Consider the following 24,393-nt stretch of genomic DNA (forward strand, 5'->3'; position numbering starts at 1 on the left):
CTCCTCGGCTGCTGCACGCAGTCCTTGACGTGGATGATGCAGATCGCTGTGAGATATTGCTCCCGCGCAGTCAAATGGTTTCTCGTGCGTGTGCACTTCTGCTTTTTGGCTTAGCTTTGCAGTTGGGCAAAGATACAGCACACGCATGAGAAACCATTTGACTGCATGGGCGTGATATCTCATAGCAATCTGCGTCATCCATGTCAAGGACTGCGTGCAGCAGCCGAGGTGAGGGGTGGAGTGAGTGAGTGAACCGAAGCCACGTCCACCGGACTAAATCAGACTTAAAGTAACCCTTTCATTAGATTCATGCTGTCTGAACCACAGGCAGCATGAATCAGAGTTTGGCTTTGCGCTTATAGCCAGTTAGCTAATTATGTTTTCGTAAAAAATGCCATGGTGTTTGGTTTGAGAAGCCGGTCGGGAACTAGACATGACTAGCCTGATGTTGTCCATGGCCTGCTTCTCCATACTTTGCTCTAGCTGATCGACTAATCTCTCCTTAGGTACAGTACGCATATGGGAGAGACCTGACAGTCAACTGGAGTAGGGTGGGGTGACACAGGCCATGGACAACATCAGCCTAGTCATGTATGGTCCCCATGGCTTCTCAAACCAGGGTTTCCCAGAAATCCTGCAGCATTTCACAATAAAACATACCTGGCTGCAATCGCAACTACTTTTTATTTTTTCGTTCAAAGCCTCATCCTCTCTAAAACTGGTAGAAGAAACCTGTATGGGTAAATAAATTAATTTTATGCAGAACAATATTTCTATCTATTGGGTAATCTGTAAACGTGTCGCAATAAGAAGTTTATTATTACATCATTGTTATCGTTCGCTGTAATTGCTTCTTTCTTAGTGTAGTGTCGGCTTAGGGTGTGTGAGCATATTGCTAATACAAGTACATGATACAGAAGATTGTGATTCAGAACTCCTCTGTATTTTTCTTGTGTCTCCAGGGCAGGGTTAGTTTGGTTGGCTCAGTGTCACACACAGATGTGACTCTTTACCATGCAAACTTACACTGTGACAGCTGAGGCTGAGGAAATAGAAAAGCATAAAACAGAAAAAAACAAAACAAAAAACAAATTCCTGAAAAAACCACATTCGCACACAAGAGAGACCCAGGGGCTGAGGAGAAGCCACAGACGGCAGAACCAAAACCTGAGTAGCCAAGTTTGGAGGCAACCAACATTTCTTTCTTTGTACTGTCAATGTTCTGGAGCTTCTGTCCCTCCTCCCGCCCTTGTGTAGGGAGCAGTGTCTGGACTAGCTTTGCTGATAAGGAGGATTCAGACTCAGCAAAGGGTCAGTTTGTCTGTATGAGTGATCAGCATGGAGACAGACTGAAAGCCTCAATATCCCACTATTGTCCCCTAGTGTCAGCAGCTCCTCCCAAAATCATAACTAAGGAAGCAACTTTCCTAGTCCTACTAAGTCATAGTAATACAGTGTATGAGTGCACAACATCAACTCTTCCTCCACTGCAGGAAAGTGTCCAGAGTGATGTGCTGCAGATCCTTTTTAAGTCACACTAGGTAGAGTAAATCCACAGGCAGCGGGAATTGCTTTGCTTTCCGCCCATCTCTTACATACTCCCCTCTCCCTCTGCAGTTGGATGTCTTCAGCTTTTCTTCAACTTTCTTTTTGGGTAGAGGTAACCCTTGCCTGCCTGCCTATCCCAAGTAATAGTAAATGACCACATACTGTACCTGAAATGGCAAGCTTGCCTGGAAAGCAAGAGAGGATCTGAGAGTTTATTGACAGGAGAAAAGTTGGGACAGACACTGACAAAGTGTTCCAGCCACAGCTTCTGGGACGAAGTCACACAGAAGTTCAGAGAAAGTCACAGGAGCATGCAGTCATGGTAAGCTACTGCCTCAGGGTGATACCTTGGGCAAAGTATTACTAACTTGTCTGCCTGCACACAAGTACTCAGTGGAGAGAGTTACCAAGTAGTCTATGTGTTTACTAGTATGTAAGATGTGTAGCACTGGGTTACTGAGCGTTAGCTCCTGGGGCTGGGACACTGCCACTGTGGAGTGCAGGAGGATGGTCCTTTTTCAATACAATTGTCTGTTATTTATTTACGGAATGGAAGATAGATTGCAATAAATAGGAGGATAAATAGGATGTCTTTATACAAAGTGGTGAAATAAAGTAGAGGGATGATAAAATGTAAACACAATTGGCAGTGACAGAGAGAGATAGATAAATATATATTAGAGTATATTAGATATATATATCTATGAGATAGATAGATGATAGCTATTAGATAGATACAGATATGAGATAGATAGATATATGGATAGATAGATAGATACGGGATAGATAGATAGATAGATAGATAGATAGATAGATAGATAGATAGATAGATAGATAGATATGAGATAATAAATAGACATGAGAGGTACATAAATGTGAGGCACATAGATAGATATTAAATAGATAGATAGATGATAGATATGAGATGGATAGATAATAGAAAGATTGATAGATATTAAATGAGATAGATAGATAGATAGATAGATAGATAGATAGATAGATAGATAGATAGATAATCGATGCGATATGAATGGAAGGAAGTATGCATAGACTGTTCTTCTTTCTCATAGCATATTAGGCTATTTAGTTTACTTTGCTACATGTTTTGGCTTCTTAAGTTTCATGCACAAGCCGGCAAGTGGCAGCACAGTTTACAAAGTGTCCTGTCAGTGCAGATCATGTGTGCTATCAGGGTCTCCCATAGAGTAGAAGATTTTTTTCCGGAATAAGTAATATATGAATATTCAAACAGTAATATCAAACAAGTATAAGATATTTTACTATGGTCCACAGAATTTTATCATTGATACAATAGTAATAAGTAATTTGTGTATTGACCCTTGCTACAAAATTCTTGATTTGGAGTAATAGAATCATAGCGATTACTTTTTAATGCTGGAATTCATTTTTTGGTGCCATGTTTGCACTATTGACCCACTATAAAGCCCTCTATCCTTGCTTCTTCGTGTAGAATGCAGCAGGAGGCTGGGATGGAGGATGGGTTCCTCTCACACTTCTCCGAAGTAGCAATGGCCAGACATAGTGCAAAGATTTTTTGTGTGTGTCTCTGACCTTCTGTGCTCTTCTTAATGTGACATGTCTTGTTGCAGTGATCAAAGGGCCGGATAAAGTGTGGGAGATAGGTCTGTCAAAAATGCTAGCAACAAAACATAGAGAAATAAAGGATTGGGGAGCTGCCCTTACAGACAGAAATAAAAGTGGATTTGATAGTAGATTCAGATTTATGATTGATTTCATTTAACCCCAGAGCTAAGCTGTTGTAAACTTGAAGGACAATAGATGTCATAAAATCATCATACGCGCCAGTGGCTAAAGTGACAGCAAAGCGTGCAAATGCTCAAGATGTTTAAAATCTTTTCCTGCTTAAGTATATACTGTAGTTATTACATGGAGTATCTTCTAAGGCCAAGTTCACATGTTCAGTATTTGGTCAGTTTTTTACCTCAGTATTTGTAAGCTAAAACCAGGAGTGGGTGATAAATACAGAAGTGGTCACGAGTTTCGATTATACTTTTCTTCTGATTTTTTTCCCTCCTGGTTTTGGCTACAAATACTGAGGTAAAATACTGCTAGTGTGACCGTGGCCTAACACTGACATTATAGACAGTCCTATGTGCTCTATATGCTGCTTTCTACAGTGAGTGGTAACTGGAGTATTTTTTCTATTACATGTTTCACACCTCGCACCAATGTACTCGACAGCATTCTGTGAAGCTAAAGTGCTAGGAATATTTCATTTTTGTAAACAATATACCCAGCTTGGGGATTTAGATGTTTATCCACTTTCCGTGTAGAAATGAATACTAGGGAAACATCACAGTGTCTCAAGTCTGGAATTTACTGTGGTGATATTCTTTGATACAGTATACCTAAATTACGTGAACTTGAAGAACAAAGAGAAACCCTCAGTGCATTCCTGCACAATCCCCTCCAACTCCCTTTCCTGCCTGTAGATTCCTCATGTATGGTGTCCCTAGGAAGACAGACTGTGTCACTCGTTCCATTAGAAGCCGTTGCTAGTGTTTTTCACAGTTTACATAGCTCAGCAAGTTTGTTATGCCAGGGTCCAGTCTTTATTTAGTTAAGGAATGTTATATCAGAGATGGATGTTTAATTTAAGTCGAAAACATTAGCCAGGGTGGCAGCAACGTCCACTGCGAGAATGAAGGTGCAGGTTAGTGAAGCAAACAAATTGCAATATATATCTATGTGTTCAATTAACATTTGTGTTGTTGCCATTTTAATTAGATTTTTTTATGCTATTGAAATTTCGCACATAAATCAGAAAATAAACAACGTACAAGAAATGCATCAAATAAAATCAGTGTCTCCGTTTGAAAAGAAAAACACCTCCTAGGCAGAGTTCAGTCTATCAGTAGAGGAAATCAAGAAATAACTATATCTGGATACAAAATGTTATGTTTTTAAAGTAATTTGTGAGTATTAGGTATAGGTATCTATAGAAAAAGTGTACAAACCATTTTCATCTGACGCCCATATGTGACATTTTAACTCCTAGGACTTAGAAACACCCCCGCCGCTCTTAACGTGAAGAAATATTGTATTTGTCTGTTCTGAAAGTGCCACTAAATGATCAATTCCTAGGCAGTAGTGGTACAAGTCATAGTATAAAGTGGTAAGCCTGCTCATGAGCGTGCTCGGCTCTTTTCTCTGTGCTTTACATAACATTCTGACCTAATCCTGCTTGCTGTCAGAGAGGTTTCATGGTTGTGCAATTGCTGTAGTGAAGAATGCCAATTTGCATTCCAGGAGTGTCATTTGATTACTTTTATCTGCTTTTCTCCAAGTCCATCCCGGACTTCTCATTTCATCTTGCTATGTCACGTGTCAATTCTGTGTCCTCTTTTCAAGAAAGAGAAGAAAAAAAAATGTTTGCTTAAAACAAGAAAGAAAACGTTCTTTCATGTTGCTTCCTTAGTCCCTCTCGAACTTGTCAACAGCAGAATGTGATTCACTTGGGCCTGGAGGAATAAAACACAGGAGGCTTAGGCAGCTCGATAAGCCTATGGACAGGTACATTGTAAAATCCCCAGAGAGACTTGTTAAAGAAGAGAAGGTCTGCGGAGTTCCCCCGCTCTCTGACCTGGTGCTGTCCCTGCAGTTTTCTTATTTGATCTTTCCTAGTGAATTGATCTTTTTCTTTTTCACAGACATCCTCATGAGACAATGACCAAGACAACTAGGTATCTGTTGTAAAACAAAGCATAGAGTGCCTACCGGTCATGCCCATTTCGGGGCTGTGCATGGAGTGTCAGAATAAGGGTTAAACGTAGATTTTCTGCGGCGCGACTGAGGTGTGCACTCTTCTACATTCACTGTTTTGTCAACAATGAAGCTTTTGTGGAGATGAGGTGACGTGTTAAGTGCCAGCTGCATGCTGTATCTTGTACTGGGTTACCGAGAACATACTCTATTTGGTAACTGTATGAAGGTAACCAAGGAGGAATGAAGTAATAAATGTATAAATTATTAAGAAAGCAAGAGCTCTATTACCTGCATCATCTCAAATCTGAATATATCGCTAATGTTTTTGCATGTATTTTCAGAAGATATTATTATTATACTTTTTTCTTTTCAAAAGTAGCACTTTTTTGGATATCAATGAATAGACATAATATTAAAAGTAATTTTGCTTATACATAGCAATATATAAAACTAAGCTTCGACACCAAATAGCATACAGACAGGAATGATGCTGGAAAAATAAAAACTATTTTTTCTAATACTAACTAACTGCTTTTAAACCCAACCTGTCAGCAATTTTGACCCTGGAAATCTGCAGATAGCTGTACATATGCGAAGCTTAGGACTGTTGATCAAGGAAAGAGAAAAAGAAACCATGCATATTAAGCGCACACCCAAATCATAGAAAGATTGTATATATACAGTATATAATAAGTACAACATTTATTGACAAAAATCCACAATAACATGTTAAAAGAACAAACCGCATCACCACTAGTCCCATGACATTGTAATATGTACAAAAAAGTCACAGTGGCACTATAAGTGCCTGAAATGACACTACACATAAACCCGCTTAGGATGAATGTATATTCAGGTAGTGATTTAATTGAAACATGAATAAAGGAATGAAGCTAGCACTATTCCAACATTGGCTGCCTTCATCAGTTCTCTGGAGGTGGTCCCTAAACAGTGGTGGACAAAGGCAGAAGAGGGCACCCTATGAAATAACAGTGTATGGCTCATTTGAGGTCCAATAATGTGTCCTTGGAAAAAGCAGAATGCTGTTTGGGCTGTGGAAATGGTCCACCATAACAACTGACAGAAGAGGGCCCCTGTGCAAGAGCAATATATGCACCCTTTGCAGACCTTCTGCTCATCATAATGCACAATCCCACCTGCTTTGGTGGTGGAAATGGCCTCCTTACCACTTGCGCCTTTGTGTGGCTGCACAGGTTGCATTGATGACATGTCCACCCTTGACCATGCCACTTCTGCCACTGAGCAGCTGTACAGGTTGCACCAGTTGTACGTCCAATCCAATCCCTAACACTAAACTATGGTACTCTCCAATCTCTGTTTCGAACATATGACTGCTGCAGCCAATCCATGACTGCGGTGGTTATGCTTTGGACACCACAGTGGGTGTGTGACTTCACTGGATGGGCATGTGACTGCAGTGGTCATATGCCCATCCCCGGGAACAGGATGCATAGGATGTCCACAGGCATGTATAGGTTTACTATAGTTTGTTGCATTTATATTTTGTAAAATGATGAAAATGTTGTTTAATGAATCAACCAATATAGAATACATCATAAAACAAAAAGACTGCCTAGATCAGTGGCAAAGCTTCAAAAACCAATATGAGCATCAAAAATAGAACATAGAAGCAAATAGCCATAAAATACAAAATTTTATTGGAAACAATGTAAAAACAACTCATTAAGAATAGATTAGATAATTTAAAAAATTTAAAAAGTGTGGATAAGACTATACAAAAAGACCAAACCACTTAGCAAGGCAATGAATTTATGCTGGTAAGGAAATACATGGTTTTAATATAAATAGATATACAGTAAGTCATAGTAAGGGTTATTAAGTGAGAAGAAAAAGGTAGTGAGAGCCAAAAGAAGGCTTCTCAAAATGTTGCTTAAACCCTAAAAAAATTAGAATAAAAAACAGTATGCAAGATGGCAGTTGTTCACAAATATGTATATATTCACAAGTGAAAAATCCACAATAGAGGGGCCTTTAGGAAAATCCAATAATGTGAACCATATCGCAGATAAAGGAGGTTTGCAAAGAGTAGGAGACCAAGTGGCCCAGTAAATAAATAAATAAATAATATATCCTAAATGGTAATGCAGACCCGATATGGAGTGGCCCAATTAAGGGGATAGATCAAACATTGCAAGAAGGCATGCTGAATCATTACCTGCGAGTGGTGGTGGCCACTTGGTCTCCTACTCTTTGCAAACCTCCTTTATCTTCGATATGGTTCACATTATTGGATTTTCCTAAAGGCCCCTCTATTGTGGATTTTTCACTTGTGAATATATACATATTTGTGAACAACTGCCATCTTGCATACTGTTTTTTATTCTAATTTTTTTAGGGTTTAAGCAACATTTTGAGAAGCCTTCTTTTGGCTCTCACTACCTTTTTCTTCTCACTTAATAACCCTTACTATGACTTACTGTATATCTATTTATATTAAAACCATGTATTTCCTTACCAGCATAAATTCATTGCCTTGCTAAGTGGTTTGGTCTTTTTTGTATAGTCTTATCCACACTTTTTAAACTTTTTAAATTATCTAATCTATTCTTAATGAGTTGTTTTTACATTGTTTCCAATAAAATTTTGTATTTTTTGGCTATTTGCTTCTATGTTCTATTTTTGATGCTCAATATAGAATACACCAACACAGCGGCAGTCTGTTACATACCAGCAGAAACTTCACACACAGTGTCACATCCATTGGCTCAATGTCTTTTATTTAGTAGGTGGACAAAAAGAAAGGGAAATAAAATAAAAAGACAACATCATAGAAATCATCGGAAATGTATACCTGTTTTTAAATCTGATTTATGACTGACTTGCCATAATTGCTGAGTGACAACTCCAGTGTAATAGCAGATAGACAATATTACTCAGAATCATGGGAATATAGTTCAGATATGGAAGAATAACTTTTTAATAACTTGACTGAAGTGAACAGCCCAAAGATTTATGCTTAGTTCTCACCCAATTAACAAAGCTAAGCATTACAAATTTATTGCCAATTTTTATGCCACCATATGGTTCTTCCATGAGATGCCATCCTCTCTGCCAGGGGTGCACCTATAATGAGGCAACTTGAGCTTGTTATCTCAGGCGGCGCCACCTGCAGGGCGGCAGTGGGAGCGCACAGTGCAGGAGACCCGATGCACAAAGTCCTGAGCATTGCTCCTGTGCAGAGCTGGGTGCCGCCTCCAGCACTGTCACCCCCTCTGTCTTCTCTCCCCCTCACCCTCCGGCTGATCAGGACATCGGCAGTGAGTGACAAAACAGGAGGAAGTCGGAGCCAGAAATCTCCTCAGTGTGTGACAATTACAGAGGCCAGTAGGTGGCAATGTCACAAATTGATATTGCCCCTCCTGGTCTCTGCTAGAAACGATATTCTCGAGGAGCAATGCTTCCATAATATGGCACGCAACAGACATTGCCACTAACTTTTTGTTCTATAAATCCTACAAAATAATATACAACACTTCAATTCATAAAGCTTGTTAGTTATTGAACATATTAAGAGGATGATAATAATAAAATAAGTATACAAGATAGATACATGATATACAGCTCTGGCAAAAATTAAGAGACCACTTCAAAATGTTCAGTTTGTCTGATTTTTCTCTTATATTTTTAGGTATATTTTTGAGTAACATGTAAATTGTTCTTTTATTCTATAAACGTCTGACAACATGTCTTCTGAATTTCCAAGTAATACATTTTGGATTTTTTTTCTGAAAAGGAGAAAAGGTCAAAATTAAAAAAAAAAAAACCCAGTGCTTTCAGATCTCAAATAATGCAAAGACAACAAATTCATAATCATTTAGAAACAACAATACTAATGTTGTAACTCAGGAAGAGTTCAGAAATCAATATTTTGTGGAATAACCATGATTGTTAATCACAGATTTCATGTGTCTTGGCATGCTTTCCACCAGTCTTTCACACTGCTCCTGGCGCAAAAATGTAAGCAGTTCTTCTTTGTTTGATGGCTTGTGACTATCCATCATCCTCTTGATTACATTCCAGAGGTTTTCAATGGGGTTCAGGTCTGGAGATTGGGCTGCCCATGACAGGGATTTCATGTGGTGGTCTCTTAATATACAATAATATACCGCTACATGTAGAAATAATACATAGTTCCGTATAGTAATTTGATCAAAAAATGGTGTGAAAACCGATATTAAATCCTGGAGTGGATGTAGCAGAGTAAATATAATAGACAAAATGAGGGTAATATACAATAATTACCGAAGCCTCACATGTAAATGACCACACCCCAATTTGTGTTTCGCAATCTGCTTTTTCAAGGGGATAACTTTTTGTTCTGACAGATTCTGTATGAATGTGTATAAATAAAACCTCAGTTTGTTGTACAGTATGAGCTCACAGACTACTTATCCCAAGGATAAGTCATCAATATTAGATTTGCTGGGGTCTATTTGAGAAGTCACGACACATGGACAGGCACTGCAGCCCCTTCATTTTTTTATATCAGGATTTATACTGGTTTGCGTTGCTCTTGCCATACTTTTTCGTAGCAACTATACTTGGGGTGGCAGCTTTGTCCCGTTCACTTGAAACAAATTCTGTGCTTACATGAACTCGGATGACTTATTTGCAAAACTGCAGCATGAAAATGCCATTTGTCCTCTATTGTGGAGTGTTTTCCTTAGGTTTGGATATATAATATGCATGTCGTCAGCTCATTTCATTGCTTATACGCTGTTGAAGATAACCTCTCCTACATTTGGCAAAGGGGTTAAATCTATGTACGATGGCAATTTAGTTGCTGTTCATTACGAAAACAGATTGCTTTTGCAGAGTCAAGGACAGTCTGGCAACGGGAGAATGTTTTTGCGATACAAATTCTGAATGAATTGTACAAATTCTTTCAACCAGATGCAGAGACAGCAAATAATTCTGCTGTCGTATTTCCAAGAGCCCAATACAAGGCTTTTTGTTTATCACTCACAGGTCCTCAAGAGTTTTAAGAACTGTGAGGAAGAGTACGGCTTCTGAATAATAAATTGCATCCTGCTCTCAATATCACTTTTTTTTTAAATCAAATGAAACCTCAAGAATCATGCTTTATTTCACTGTGCTAAAATATGCCTCAATCCCGCTAAGTGCGAAGATATGATCATCGAATTAAAATACCACCCAGTAATGTCTATGGTTAACGTTAATCAGTGATATAATGACTATAAAAGCCTTGATCTCATGTTTATTCTCTTGTATATGACGTTATTTTTTTCTCCACCTGCAAGACAGTTTAGATGAGGCCATCAATGAAGAAAGCAAAACTAAGTGCATGATTCGAGTCTGGCCTTGACCTACTGATAATAGCTTACATTGCGTTCTATGTCATTCTTCATACATAGTACTAATAATAATTAATAACAATTATATCTCTATAGCACCAACATATTCCGCCGCCCAATACAATTCAGAGAGAACATGCACAGAAAACATCAGAAACTACAGAGGAACACAACAATTCACACTCTCAAGAGCTTACAATCTTACATAAGGGAGAAAGGGGTTTCTCTCTTCCCACTTGTGCTCATACTTATCATAATTTTAGGAAAAAAAAGAATAGAACTTCTAAAAATTATTTGAAAACTAATTTTTCAACTGTTTTAAGTTCATTTCTTGAAAATCCAATTCCAATGGTGTATTTTGATATATTAACATTGAGCCCTATTCACATTGGCAATTTGGCTGTGTTAGGGTATGTTTCCACGGTCAGGAAACGCTGCTTGTTTGACGCTGCGCAGAGCTGCAGCGTCAAACAAGCAGCGTCCAGATGTTCCAGCATAGTGGAGGGGATTTTATGAAATCCCGTCTCCACTATGCGTGGAAACCCGCACGCGGCAGCCCTGCGACTCCGGACATGCTGCGCGTCTTTTCAGATCGCAGCATGTCCGTACACCTTGCGGGGACGCAGCGTCCCCGCAAGGCATATCACAGGGCCCTATGGGAGCGAGCGATCATCCCGGATGTGAAGAGTTAACACATCCGGCATGATCGCGTCCCAGAAAGGGGGCGGGGCTTAGCGCCGAGCGGCTTCGCCGCTGCGGCGATACCGCCGGCCATCCTGAACGTGGAGACATAGCCTAATGCCCATTTTTATAATTGAGTGTCACTACAAAACAAAAATGCTACTGAAAAAAGATATGACTTTGTATAAAAAGCAAAACAAGCAAACAAAAAACACAAGTTGTCAACAAGAACAATGGTATCAAAGATAAATTACAGTTTAATTGAAAACAGCGTGCAATGGATGTGTAGTCCCTTCCAGCATTGGTTATTATTTTAATTTAGGTTTTTTTTTCTGATGTTATTTTATCCCCATCTTCCAAGAGCCATAACTTTTTTTTATTTTTGTGTGTGCACAGCCATATGAGAGCCTGTTTTTTTTTTGTTTTTTTTAAAAAGAGTTATAGCTTACCATATATTGTACTGAAAAATGAAGTGGGAAAGGAGAATGGAAAAAAATATACTTGTGCCATTTGCTAGAATTTGTACGTAATTTATAGTAAGGCCGGTGTAACAGTTGCGAGTGCAATGCGAGAAATTCACACAAGTCTCTCGCATCAATACTCGGCACTGCTGGTACTCGGGACTGGAATGTTCAGCTGCATAGAAATACATGCAGCCGCACACTCTAGTCCCAAGTGCCGGCGGCAGTGCCGGGTATTAATGCGCGAGTTTCTCGCATTGCATTCGCAAGTGTGACCCCGGCCTTAAAAACATTTTAAGCTTATTCGGTGGGTCAGTATGATTATGGCAATACCAGATTTTTTTATGATTCACTACTTTTACAAAATGAAAAACTTTATAAATAAAATTGTATATTGCTATATTCTCTGACCCATAACCCATATTGCATTTTTTGCCAATGGAAGTATGTGAAGGCTTGTTTTTTTTCTGGGCTAGCTTTAGTTTTATTTGTACCATCTTTGGGTGTTTATGACTTTTTGAGTACTTCTTTGATTCAATTCTTTTTTTAGGGAGGGAGACAAAGTGGCAGAATAAGAGCCATTTGAATCTGATTAATTGAAGGTACAATAGACTAATACAGAAATATGGTCATTTATTGTAAAAGTAGTATTCTTAGGAAGGTAATACAAAAAAGGCGGTTATGTGGGCCTTTAATAGGTCCCTGGCCACCATGAAAAGCTTTTTTTAATTGCTATACTTAATGGCATATACCGTTGCAGTTACCTGAAGTGTGATGTACATTTACAGAACGTCACATGTCAAGAAGCAGTTAAAGTTAAGGAAAGTTGCTATTTAATAGTTCATTATATAAAGTTTTCTCTACAGTTCGTATTCTGTAAGGCTTTGGTATGCACTGTGACTAGAAGATGCCAAAAAATATGTAAAAAAAAGACAAGTTGATGTAATGCTAAAAAACACCAATAGAACTATTACGCATGTCTAGAAGAATCTCCCGTCTTGCGGCACAAGAGAGGAACTCATTTTCCAGATAAATCCTGGTTCCTGCTTTGGGTGCTGCATCTATGATACATTTATCATATATCCTGTCAATATGTCATCATTGCAAATAATGAAACGAGCCCTTAAAAAAAGTAACAAATGGCTAAGGACACCTTTGAATGAACTGCAAAGATTAAGTTTATGGGACATGGTAGAACTTTTTAAATAGATTATAATATATTAAAGATGAGCAGATCAATTCACAGGGCTCCGATCCTCTGATAGTAGTCTCTGTTAGTTGGATGAGAGGCTCTTACCTTCCGGGATCCCTGTGCCATTGCACTGGGATATACTGATGACGATGCACCAGTCCTGCTAATCAAAATCCATGCAGGGGGTACTGGAAAGTAAGAGATTGGCGAGCTTCATCTCCAATGGCCAAACACTACTGACATGGCCAATGGATCGGAGTACCGCAAGTCAAACTACATACAGTATCTCTAATATATATACATTGTACATTATGGACAAGAAATACATAAGATTACACTAAGTTTTCACTGCAGATTTATTAAGATGTTATTCCAAATCCAGTGACTTGTTAGCCACTACGTAAATCACAATATTCAACTCTACTTATTTGATGTGATTTCTCCGTATTCCTCTGAAATGTGTGTCAATTTTACAATCCACTAGATATAATTGATACAAATCTGAGAATGATATGTACAGTGTATGAGAATCATGTGACACCTCATGCATCAACACATGATGATGACAGATCCATTTTCTCTGAGATACCAGTTATAGCATAGTAGAAAGATAAAGTTCTATCTCTATCAGGAGGAAGTCAAGTTCTTTAAAGCCCTTGATCAATGCTATATACTGTAATATTGAAATAGGGGAGAAAGCGATCAAACAAATGCAGGTGTAAGTCTCCTATGAGGACTAATAAATAAAGTAAAATGTAGTAAAATTCAAGTTTAAAAAATATAAGAACAAGCCAAAAAAACCATAAAAAATCGAATAACCACTTATTTCAATAGTTTAAAAATAAATCAATTAAAAAAATAAGCATATTTGTTTGGTATTTGAATAAGCTAAAGTCCAACTCATGTAAATCTAAGATTATTTAACCATTTTAGGAAAAAGAAAATCGAAACACCAAAATTAATATTAGTTGCCAATCCATACCATCTCCAAAAAATACAATAAAAAGCGTTCCAAACATAATGTGTATCTGAAAATGGTACCATTAAAAACTATAGATGCAAAAAACAAGAATCCATACCCCTTAATTAAAGGAAAATTATGAAAGGTATGGGTCTCAGAAAATTACAAAACAAATTTTTGTTTGCAAAGTGCAGAAGTTTTTAAGCTGAGAAAATAATAAAAATACTATACAACTTTGGTGTCACCATAATCATATTGAGCTGGAGAGTCACTTTACCAGGTCAATTTGATGTCGCTATGAAGACTGGTAAAAACAGTAAAAACCCTTCATGTCCAGTGGCCTAAATGGTCTCGAAAGCTTGTTATTATCATCATCTTTTTAATTATTCATAAAAATGTATCAAACATTGAGGACTCCCAATTAATATTTTGACAAAAACTTTATTTTAGCAAGTATTCCAAGCTGATCGCCGTTTCACATTTGCTCTGGGTGAATCTACACATCTGTATTATTTCCAACCCTTATAGCCAACATAAATTTCTCCTAGAATAACAACTCTATATATATTGCTGAATGTATGTCAGAAAAGTGAAATGTGAACCTTTCAATATGCCAAAGAAATGATAGCATAATAGTATAACCAAAAGCGAACTATGAAAAATTGAACAGTATCTGGCACCGTCCAAGGTGAAGCTTTAACGCACTGCTTCTAAATGGAGAAAGTAATATAAACTTGCTGGTGGGGAAGTCACAAAATTCACCTAAATAACTTAGCGGATTTCCCCTTTTCCCCACTGTACAATAGTACTTATTATGCACCTAGCTAGTAACAGGCTGTACTTGTTAGACATTGGAACCTATGTCAAATTCAGTTGTAATTGAATTTAGTACTTTCAAAGAAACACTCTTGTCTGTGCGCGCTTGTAAGTATCAATCTTTGATTCTGGTTACATTATAGAGCTCTGTAAATGAGGGAGTTGATATTGTTTCTCCTTGTTGCTTAGAGACTTACATACTGAAATACACTTAGCTAATTCCGGAAACTTCATTTTTCTTCTATTCTGCAACATAGTGTCCTCATTTTCATATTACATGTGGGAGAAAACATGTAAAAATATTTAGGTAGAATTTTACAATTTTATGAATAACTAATTTTCTTTAGTGTAGCAAGCCCGAAATGTTCTAAATCAAGAATAATAGACATGTGAATAATGCTAGCCAGGATATTATCGATGAGACAAGATGCTCAATGTTACAGTGCACAAAGTAGTTACGTTAGCTATGTATTATCTGGTGGTCAGATTAGGGTACAATGGTTTGGCACACCCCCTTAATACAGCGGTTATCACCCCCTGTATGATCACACGCCAATACTTACCAAATATTTTTTAAATTGTAACATTTTCTAACAGGTGTATAAAGGATAAGTTATGAAAATTCTTTCATTGTCCAAATACTTCTGGACCCAGCTGTAAAATACAGAGTTTCACAAATCCCTATGCCCTACTGATGTACACAAAAAAATGAACAGATAGATAGATAGATAGATAGATAGATAGATAGATAGATAGATAGACAGGCCAGTCTGTGCCTGTCACTGATTGGTCATGCCCAGCCGGCCGCGACCAATCAGCGATGTGGGATTTCCGTGACAGACAAAAAGACAGACAGACAAACAGACAGAAGTGGACCTTAGACGATTATATAGGTAAATTTTTGAGTAAAATGTAAATTGTCCTTTTATTCTATAAACTACTGACAACATGTCTCCCAAGTTCCAAGCAATACATTTTGTATTTATTTTCTGAAACTGAGAAATGGTCAAAATAACAAAAAAATGCAGTGCTTGCAGACCTCAAATAATAAAAAAAAAACAAGTTCATAATCATTTAGAAACAACGATAGTAATGTTTTAACTCAAGAAGAGTTCAGAAATCAATATTTTGTGGAATAACCATGATTTTTATTCACAGCTTTCATGCGTCTTGGCATGCTTTCCACCAGTCTTTCACACTGCTTTTGGGTGACCTTATGCCACTCCTGGTACAAACATTTAAGCAGTTCTTCTTTGATGGCTTGTGACTATCCATCTTCCTCTTGATTACATTCCATAGGTTTTCACTGGGGTTCAGGTCTGGACATTGGGCTGCCCATGACAGGAATTTGATGTGGTGGTCCTTCATCCACACCTTGATTGACCAAGCTGTATGGCATGGCGCATTGTCCTGCTGGAAAAACTGGTCCTTGCATAACCTTGTATGCAGCTTGATTCATAGTCCTTCACAAAGAACAACCTGCCCAATTCCAGCCTTGCTGAAGCAATTTTGATCCAAAGCGGCAATGCAAGTTTGTGGGTCTGTGAAGAACATCGGACCGCACTTAGATAATAACCGAGTGCTATCGTATTTTCATGTTCTGACAGAATGGAAGAAACTGGTTTTTTTTTCTCTACATGTCCTAGAAAAAGTGTTTCCACTCTGATCAAACTCTGATCAGAGTCTGAGCAGAATAATTGGCCTGTTTTTCTCAGATTGAGAGAAAACAAACATGTGACCCTACCCATAGAGTAAGAATTGTTGTCTACAACAGCAGCAGGCTTATACTGTTGAGGGCCTACATTGAGAAGACAGCAAATGGCTCTGAATTCTTTAACACTATTCTATGTGATGACCACTCTGGTTTGCTTGTGTCAGTCTCTCTTTTTAAACTCCAGATTTATTATGATGCAGATAATGGTTGTTGTATGTCCTTTGTGAAACTGTTTATTTTCCCACAATGTCTAAGTCCGAAAGCTGAATTCTGCAACAGTAATAACATAGGCTATTATTTTACTAGAGAGTGAGATACATACCCGTCTGTATGTCATGTATATTATTTGTATATGCTTGAATATGGTTCTCCTGCTTTTTTAATTAGATCCCAAGAACATTCAGCTGCTGTATTTTGGTACTTTTATCCATGTGGTGTATTTAGTAATGTGTACATTAGGTATTTTAATATAAAAGTACACTGAGTTGGTCTATTGTTTCGGATTTTAAAATAAAACGTAAGAATTGGACATGTTGGATTTTTACATTCCTGAACCTTTGTTGGGAAATAAATGCCGCCAGTAGCAGTTAATTCATCTTTCCTTTGATAATAAACCTAAGCATTTAGCATCTCTATGGGTAGCCTGCCCTATATACATTCAGTATGCTGTACATTATATAATATTGCATTCTAACACGCTGTGTATTTCCTATAAAATGTATTGCGCTGCTGTGTACAACGCTGACACCATCTTGCTATTTATTACACAGCACACAAGTTTCTGATTCAAGTTGATAAGAAACTAAGAAGTGCGACTCTCCTTTAAGGATATATAAAAGTGAGAAAATATGAGGCCTACTCTCAGCTGAGCCATTTGAAAGCAAAGCTACAAAGATAAAACCAAAAGCATTTTCTTCTTTAAAAATCATCACACCAAATATATGTAGCATTCATCATTTATACAGCTGTCCCAAAACCATTATTGGCTATCTTGTCATTTCACCATTGTGTTTTTTATCTACAATGCACTGCTAGCATTACCGCCTAAATGTTCCCTTTATTATGACCATAAAGCATCGGCGCAGCTTAACAAGTTGTAGAGGACTTGCAATAAAAGGAAAGCACTCACCAGTATAACTCCTTGTTTGCCTTCTTAAGCATTTACTTGATGAAATAAGGTATGTTTATTTGCTTTTAACATTTCTGCACTGAAAGTTCTCTACAGTAGAGCAGAGTATGGTCCTAGTGAATAAAAGTAATGCACAACAGCTGTAGTCAAAGTCTGCGAAACACAGCCTAACTACACGATAAAAGCAAAACTTCCTTAAGCTTGGGCTGCACAGCAGACTTAGAAGATTTGCTCTCAGTGTAAGAGCTGCGCTGACTAAATCACAACATGTGCCTTTATGGCCATAGTTATAATGAACGTCGTATGAGACAAATTGCACATGGATCGTAGTTCCTATTTTACGTAAATAAAGTATAGGGTACAGCCAGGGAACTTTCTCATCTAGATTGCAATCATTTTCATGTTTTTTTTTAAATAACTGCTTGCTGTCAGTGAAAAAAACACTCATCTTCGGAAAATCTGTCCTGATAATGCACACCACACAACCGTAAGGGGGGAGTTGTTTGATGCTACACCCCGGTGTCAATTGTAAATGATAAGGAACGATCTTAAAGGGAATCTGTCAGTAGGACTAACCCTCCTAAGCCGTCTATATGGGCATGTAGGTCATAGGAAGCTGAATAAAATGACACCATGACATATGCGATCTGATGTCTTATTCCAGAGAAATCCATGTTTTTCTTATATGTAAATGAGCTGTTAAGATCTATGGGCTGGGCATAGATCTCATCCAGAATCTGCCTCCAGAGCTTATTTTTAATAAATTGTCATTCAGTATAGACTGTATATGTCACTGGGTCTTTATCCTCACACACCTCCTTTAAAGGGCATGCCATGATGGCAGTTATCCTTTATATTGCTAAAGAGTAAAGAATGGTTTCTATGTGGACAGCAAGTAATTAACCAAATATGGATAAACAAATAATTTACAAAACCAAACTGTCAGGCAGTCAGCAAACATACTGCTTTAAAATCAACAAATTAAAATTTCAGAGCAAAACTGTTCTGTGTAGAAATGTATCTTCAACTATCCTTGGTATTTTCATGTCAATAGATCTGTAAGATAGCGGTGCTGTCGATTGTTGATTGTTCAAACTACAGGATAAATGACAGGTTTTATTTAAAGAAGCACCCCAGCATTTGTTTTATCTATATATTCTGCAGTACTGACTATCATTAAGAAAAACATAGAAGTTTTTCTGTAGGCCTTGTGTGTTTGCAAAGTTAAAAAAATACCCAAAGAATTCAAAATACCTATGAAACACGAACTTACAATGTATACAAGTTTATTAATTACAAAATAACAATTACAATTAGACATGATTAAAACAGTTAAAAAACAAACACGTCTGGGTTGTCTGCCATCTTTATTCCTTTTTTTTAATTATGGTTCCAATACTGCAGACTACATTTACCATGATGCCACAGTCTCATCATAATGCTCTTGCTCTTATTCACTAGCAGCCTGTGTTAGATCAGTAACAAAGCAGCACAGTCCCTGTGTATCCTATGTCATATATACCTTATAATCTCCTTCTCTCCTTTTCTCCTATGTGATGTATACAGCACAGTCTCAGTATATCCTATGTAATGTATACATCGCAGTCTCCGTGTATCTATTAGGTACTGCACAGTCTCACTATATCCTATCTGATGTATACAGAGCCTTACTGTATTCTTTGTGATGTTCACAGCAGTTTCAAAGTATCCTATGTGATGTATACAGCAGTACCAGTGTACCCTATGTGATGTATACAGCAGTACCAGTGTACCTTATGTGATGTATTCAACACAGTCTGAGTATATCCCATGTGATGTATGCAGTAGTGTCAGTGTGTAGTAGTAGTGGGGCTGATGTTTTGCTCTCTGACACTCTAAAAGGGTTACATTTATTTAATGTTTATGTATGTTATAAAAGGGTAACACTCACTGGGGCTGCATTTAGCTTAGACATTCCTAATAGGAATATACTCACCCTCGGACGTGCCCTGCTTCTTTCCGGCAGCCTTCCTTCCTAAGAATGAGCGCGTGAAGGACCTTAGATGACGTCGCGGCTTGTCCATGTGACCGCTCGCGACCAATCACAAGCCGCAACGTCACCGCAGGTCATTCACGCGCTCATTCTTAGGAAGGAAGCCTGCCGATTAGTACCAGGGCGCGTCCGAGGGTGAGTATATCAATATTTTTTATTTTGATTCTTTATTTTACACATTAATATGGATCCCAGGGCCTGAAGGAGAGTTTCCTCTCCTTCAGACCCTGGAAACCATAGTATCCCATTGCACTGCATTGGGTTTCGTGTTTCGGCCGACCCCGACCCCGACTTTTTTATAGGATCGGCCGATTTCACTCGACCCGACTTTTGAGAAAGTTGGGTTTCGTGAAACCCGACCCGATCCTATAAAAATAAGTCGCTCAACCCTAGATGTATCCTATACATCAAAGTTTCACTGTATCTGATGTGATGTATACAGCAGAATCTTACTGTATCCTATGTGATGTACACAGCAGTTTCAGTTTATCCAATGCATACAGCGTGGTCTATACAGCAGAGTTTTAGTGTACCCTGTTTGCTCGATAAAGCAGAGTCTCACTGTATCCTATTTGTTATATACAGCAGTTTCAATATATCCTGTGATTTACACAGAACAATCTGTGTATCCTATGTGATGTATAAAGTTGTTTCAGTGTATTTTATGTGATGTATACAGCAGTCTCAGTGTATACTATGTGATGTGTACAGCAGAGTCTCAGTGTATATTATTTGATGTATACAGTAGGGTCTCAGTATATCCTGTGTGATGTATGTGGCAGAGTCTCAGTGTATTCTATTTAATATTTACAACAGAGTATCAGTGTATCCTATGTGATATACAGCAGTCTCAGTGTATCATATAAGATGTACACAGTAATATTGGTATATCCTATGTGGTATATACAGAGGGATCTCGGCATATCCATTGTCATAAATACAGCAGCGCTTCAGTGGATGCGATGTAATCTAGATTCTCAGTGAATCTGTAGTGGCGGTGTCCCTGCGAGGTTTTTGCCCCACCCCAGTAGTCATGCCAACATGCTCACCACCATGGCCACTCTGTTGATTTCCCTGCCCTTTTTCCTGCTGTAGCTCCCATGTCCGCATGCCGCACATGTCTCCTGGCTAGGCCCTTAGGGTGTGCACACCCCACTTCCAAAAGGCACAGTGCGCGCACCTTGGAGGTGTCCTCAGTCCATGGCTGAGAGACATCCTGTTTGTAAGGCACCCTACCCTGTAGGGAGGTGCCTGAGCAACTTTAATGTTTAGTTACTCTTGCACTTGCTACTTAGCTGTTAGGTCTCTGTTCCTTAATCTATTCTGCCTGTATCTGAACCTGAAACCGTCCTGTCAGTACCTAACCCTGGAACCATCCTGTCTGTACCTGAACCTGAAAACCGTCCTGTCTGTGCCTGATCCTGAGCCCATCCTGTCTAAACCAGTCATCCTGTCTGAACCAGTACTTGTGATCCTGAATCCATCCTGTCTAAATCATCTGCCTAGTCTGAAACTGTATCTTTTCTGCCAGTGTTACTGTTTCTGTCCTGCCAGACACACCAACTCTGTACCTGCATTCTTGACCCTAGGGGTCAGCTGCTGCAGTACCAGGGACTGCCCTGGAGTGGTACTTGATGGCTACCTGCAGCTCAAGCATAACCTCACCATCAGAGGCTCTAGTAAAGAACAGGTAGCCATTTAGTTACTCCCCTCCAGGGTAAGCCTGGCCCATAACAAAGTGGGTCTACATCCACCAGCATGATAGTTTGCTCAGGCCATGGACCCTGTTCACCCAAATAACCCTCCAATCGCAAAGTTGTTTTAGGAGATGACCAGCCAACGAGTTCAGAAGGATAAAATCTTGGATTACTTGCTGTATGTGTATACCCGTTTGGACGCCCTGACGTCAGCTCTTCATCTGCTCCAACCCAAATTGCAGCAACCTCAGCAGTGACTACTCGGCCTGCAATCCATGCACCAGGAGCTAGTCCTTTTCTGTGTGCTCCGCAGCGTTTTGACCGAGATCCTGAACAGTGTTGTAGATTTTTTAACCAGTGCATGCTGCACTATGAACTGCTGTCCCACCAGTTTTATACAGAGGTACTGGTATCCACCTTCTGGGAGCATTTGTCTGGAAGGATCAAGGATGAATTGGCTGGACGGGACATCCATGCTACTTTAGATGATCTAAATCTAATTTCCCTGGCTATCTGGATCGATCTCAGGTTCCACGAGAACTTCAGAGAAGCTACACTTGCAAGGAGACCAATGCAGCTGGCTTCATCTTACAAAAGACCGTTTGTTCACCAGCCTTCCAGAGTAGCAGTAATCTCTGATCCTATGCAGGTCAACCACGATAAACTGTCAGGGCAATGGCAAAAACACCTTTGTTCCAAGGGATTGTGCTACTACTACAGTAGCAGGTAACATCTTATCCACTTTTGTCCTTAAAAGTTGAGCAACTTTTAAGCCTAGGTCCTGTATGAGAACCTTCTCTGGGCAAAAGTAAAATTGACCTTAACTGTATCCATGTCATGTGTAGGTACCCAGTTCGTTTAGATGGCCTACCTAGATTTCGGTTCGGATGGAAACTTCATACAGCAAGCCATGGTAAATTGATACCAGAGTCCCATTCAATGCCTCTAGAGTCCTTTGATTGTGTCAATGGAAAGGCACTATCCAAAGTCATTTTTGTTGTTACTGAATAGGTGGAGCTTCAAGTAGGAATTCTGCATACGTAGAAGATTGCCTTTTATGTGCTGCCTAGCCTGTCACATCCACTTCTCCTGGGTGTGCCATGGCTATGTATTCACGAGCCTGTCCTGGACTGGAGATCCAGAGAGGTGTTTAGCTGCGGACAGTCTTGCCATGAGGGGTGTCTTGTCCCTATACATTTATTTCGGCCTCCAATGATACCACCTCCTCGAGGCCGTATATACCCTGTCTTAGGCAAAGGCCTTGGCCATGTCTAATTACATCTAGGAGAACTTGGCAAGGGGATTAATCCAGAAGTCTTCCTCACCAGAAGGAGCTGGTTTCTTCTTTGTCAAAAACAAAGATGGAACTCTCTGGCTTTGTATAGATTATAGAGGTCTCAACCAGTTCACGATTTAAAACAAATATCCGTTGCCACTATCTCGGAATTGCTTGATGATCTTAGGTGTGTCAGGATCTTCGCCAAACTTGATCTGAGAGAAGCATACAACCTAATCTGCATACATCAAAGAAATTAGTGGAAGACTGCTTTCAACACCCGAGATGGTCACTATGAGTACCATGTTATGCCTTTTTGGCTCAGTAATGCCCCAACTGTCTTCCAAGAGTTAATGAATTACATCTTCCGGGATCTCCTTTACTCTTTCATGGTGTTTATCAGGATGATATCCTGGTCTTCTCTCCAGATCTGCCATCTCATAGGATAAACATTCTCCAGATCTTGCAAAGACTAAGAGAGAATTGCCTTTATGCTAAGTTTGAGAAATGCGTCTTCGAACAGTTCTGTCTTTCCTAGGATATATCATTTCGGACACAGGTTTGATGATGGATACTGAGAAAGATGTCTGCAATTCTCAAATAGCCGTGTCCTACCAGCACTAACACAATTCAGAGATTTTTAGAATTTGCCAACTATTACCATAAGTTTATTCCTTACTTCTCCTCTCAAACTGCCTTCTGTCATGATTCATTTTGAGATTTGTGGCAGCTTTGGTTCTGCTGTGATTTAAATGTATTTCCTTTTGGTCCAGCAAGAGTTAATGTTAGTATTTTTCTGTCAGCTTCTTTCAGGATGGATAGCTGTTGTTGGTTGGTAACCACTCCCACCTTCCTTTAAACAGTCACATGACCCATCAGCTGATGTTGGAGTTCAGATTCCTGGTGCCGTATTCTCTGCTGCTGTGGAGCTTAGATGCAGAGCCTGAAACTGAGTATTTTGTCTCTTTTTCCTTGTCTGACCCATGTTTGTCTCTTCCCCTGTGTTTTTACCATCTGCATTGGTAAGGCTAGCGTCCTTTCCGGCTAGTGAACTAGCCAGCATATATAAGAGGTGACAATCAGGGACTAGGCATGTGATGACTGCGAAGGAAAGGACCTATATAGGGCATTAGGGGAGTTTAGGGACAGGCACAGGCTGGTGTCAGGAGGTGTCCCATCCCTATGTTCCCTACATTTATGGCCTTCCTCTCTCCATTTCCATCCCGTCACAGTTGTATGCTATGTCTTCTGCCATGTCCGAGCATGACACCTTCATTTCAGGGATGATCCGCAAGGGCTCCAAACCAAAGGTTTGAACTAGGGAGGATGAGAACACATTTCTCTCCCTAAAACAGGCCTTCTCCTCTGCTCCGGTACAACATAGACCTGAGATCAACAAACTATTTTACATTAAAGTGGATGCCTCAGTCTCTGGGGCAGGGGCTGTTATCACGCAGATCTATTTCAAGTGTTTATTTATGTTAATGTTGATGATTATGTCTTACAGCCAATGAAAACCCAAAAGTCATTACCTCACTAAATTAGAATAATTAACAAAAACACCTGCAAAAGCTTCCTATGTGTTTAAGAAGGTCCCTTAGTCTGTTTCAGTAGGTTCCGTAATCAATGGGAAGACTCCTGACTTGACAGATGTCCAGGAGGCAGTCATTGACACACTCCACAAGGAAGGTAAGCCACAAAAGGTGGCTGTTCACAGAGTGCTGTATCCAAGCATTCAGTGGGTATGGAAATTATTCAGACCCCTTTACATTTTTCACTTTC

At 39.1% G+C, this 24,393-nt stretch overlaps 1 protein-coding gene across 1 annotated transcript in view; it reads left to right on the forward strand.

Annotated features, from left to right (window-relative positions):
• Nucleotides 1–724: 724 nt before the first annotated feature.
• BNC2 (basonuclin zinc finger protein 2) overlaps nt 725–24,393 on the forward strand; it is an 880,369-nt gene continuing 856,700 nt past the window's right edge. Inside the window, exon 1 of the mRNA XM_077249966.1 lies at nt 725–1,870. Within this exon, the coding sequence (XP_077106081.1) occupies nt 1,868–1,870 (3 nt within the window). The 5' untranslated portion in view covers nt 725–1,867. The remainder of the gene's footprint in view (nt 1,871–24,393) is intronic.

The sequence above is a fragment of the Ranitomeya variabilis genome, chromosome 1, assembly GCF_051348905.1.
Source record: "Ranitomeya variabilis isolate aRanVar5 chromosome 1, aRanVar5.hap1, whole genome shotgun sequence".
NCBI lineage: Eukaryota > Metazoa > Chordata > Amphibia > Anura > Dendrobatidae > Ranitomeya > Ranitomeya variabilis.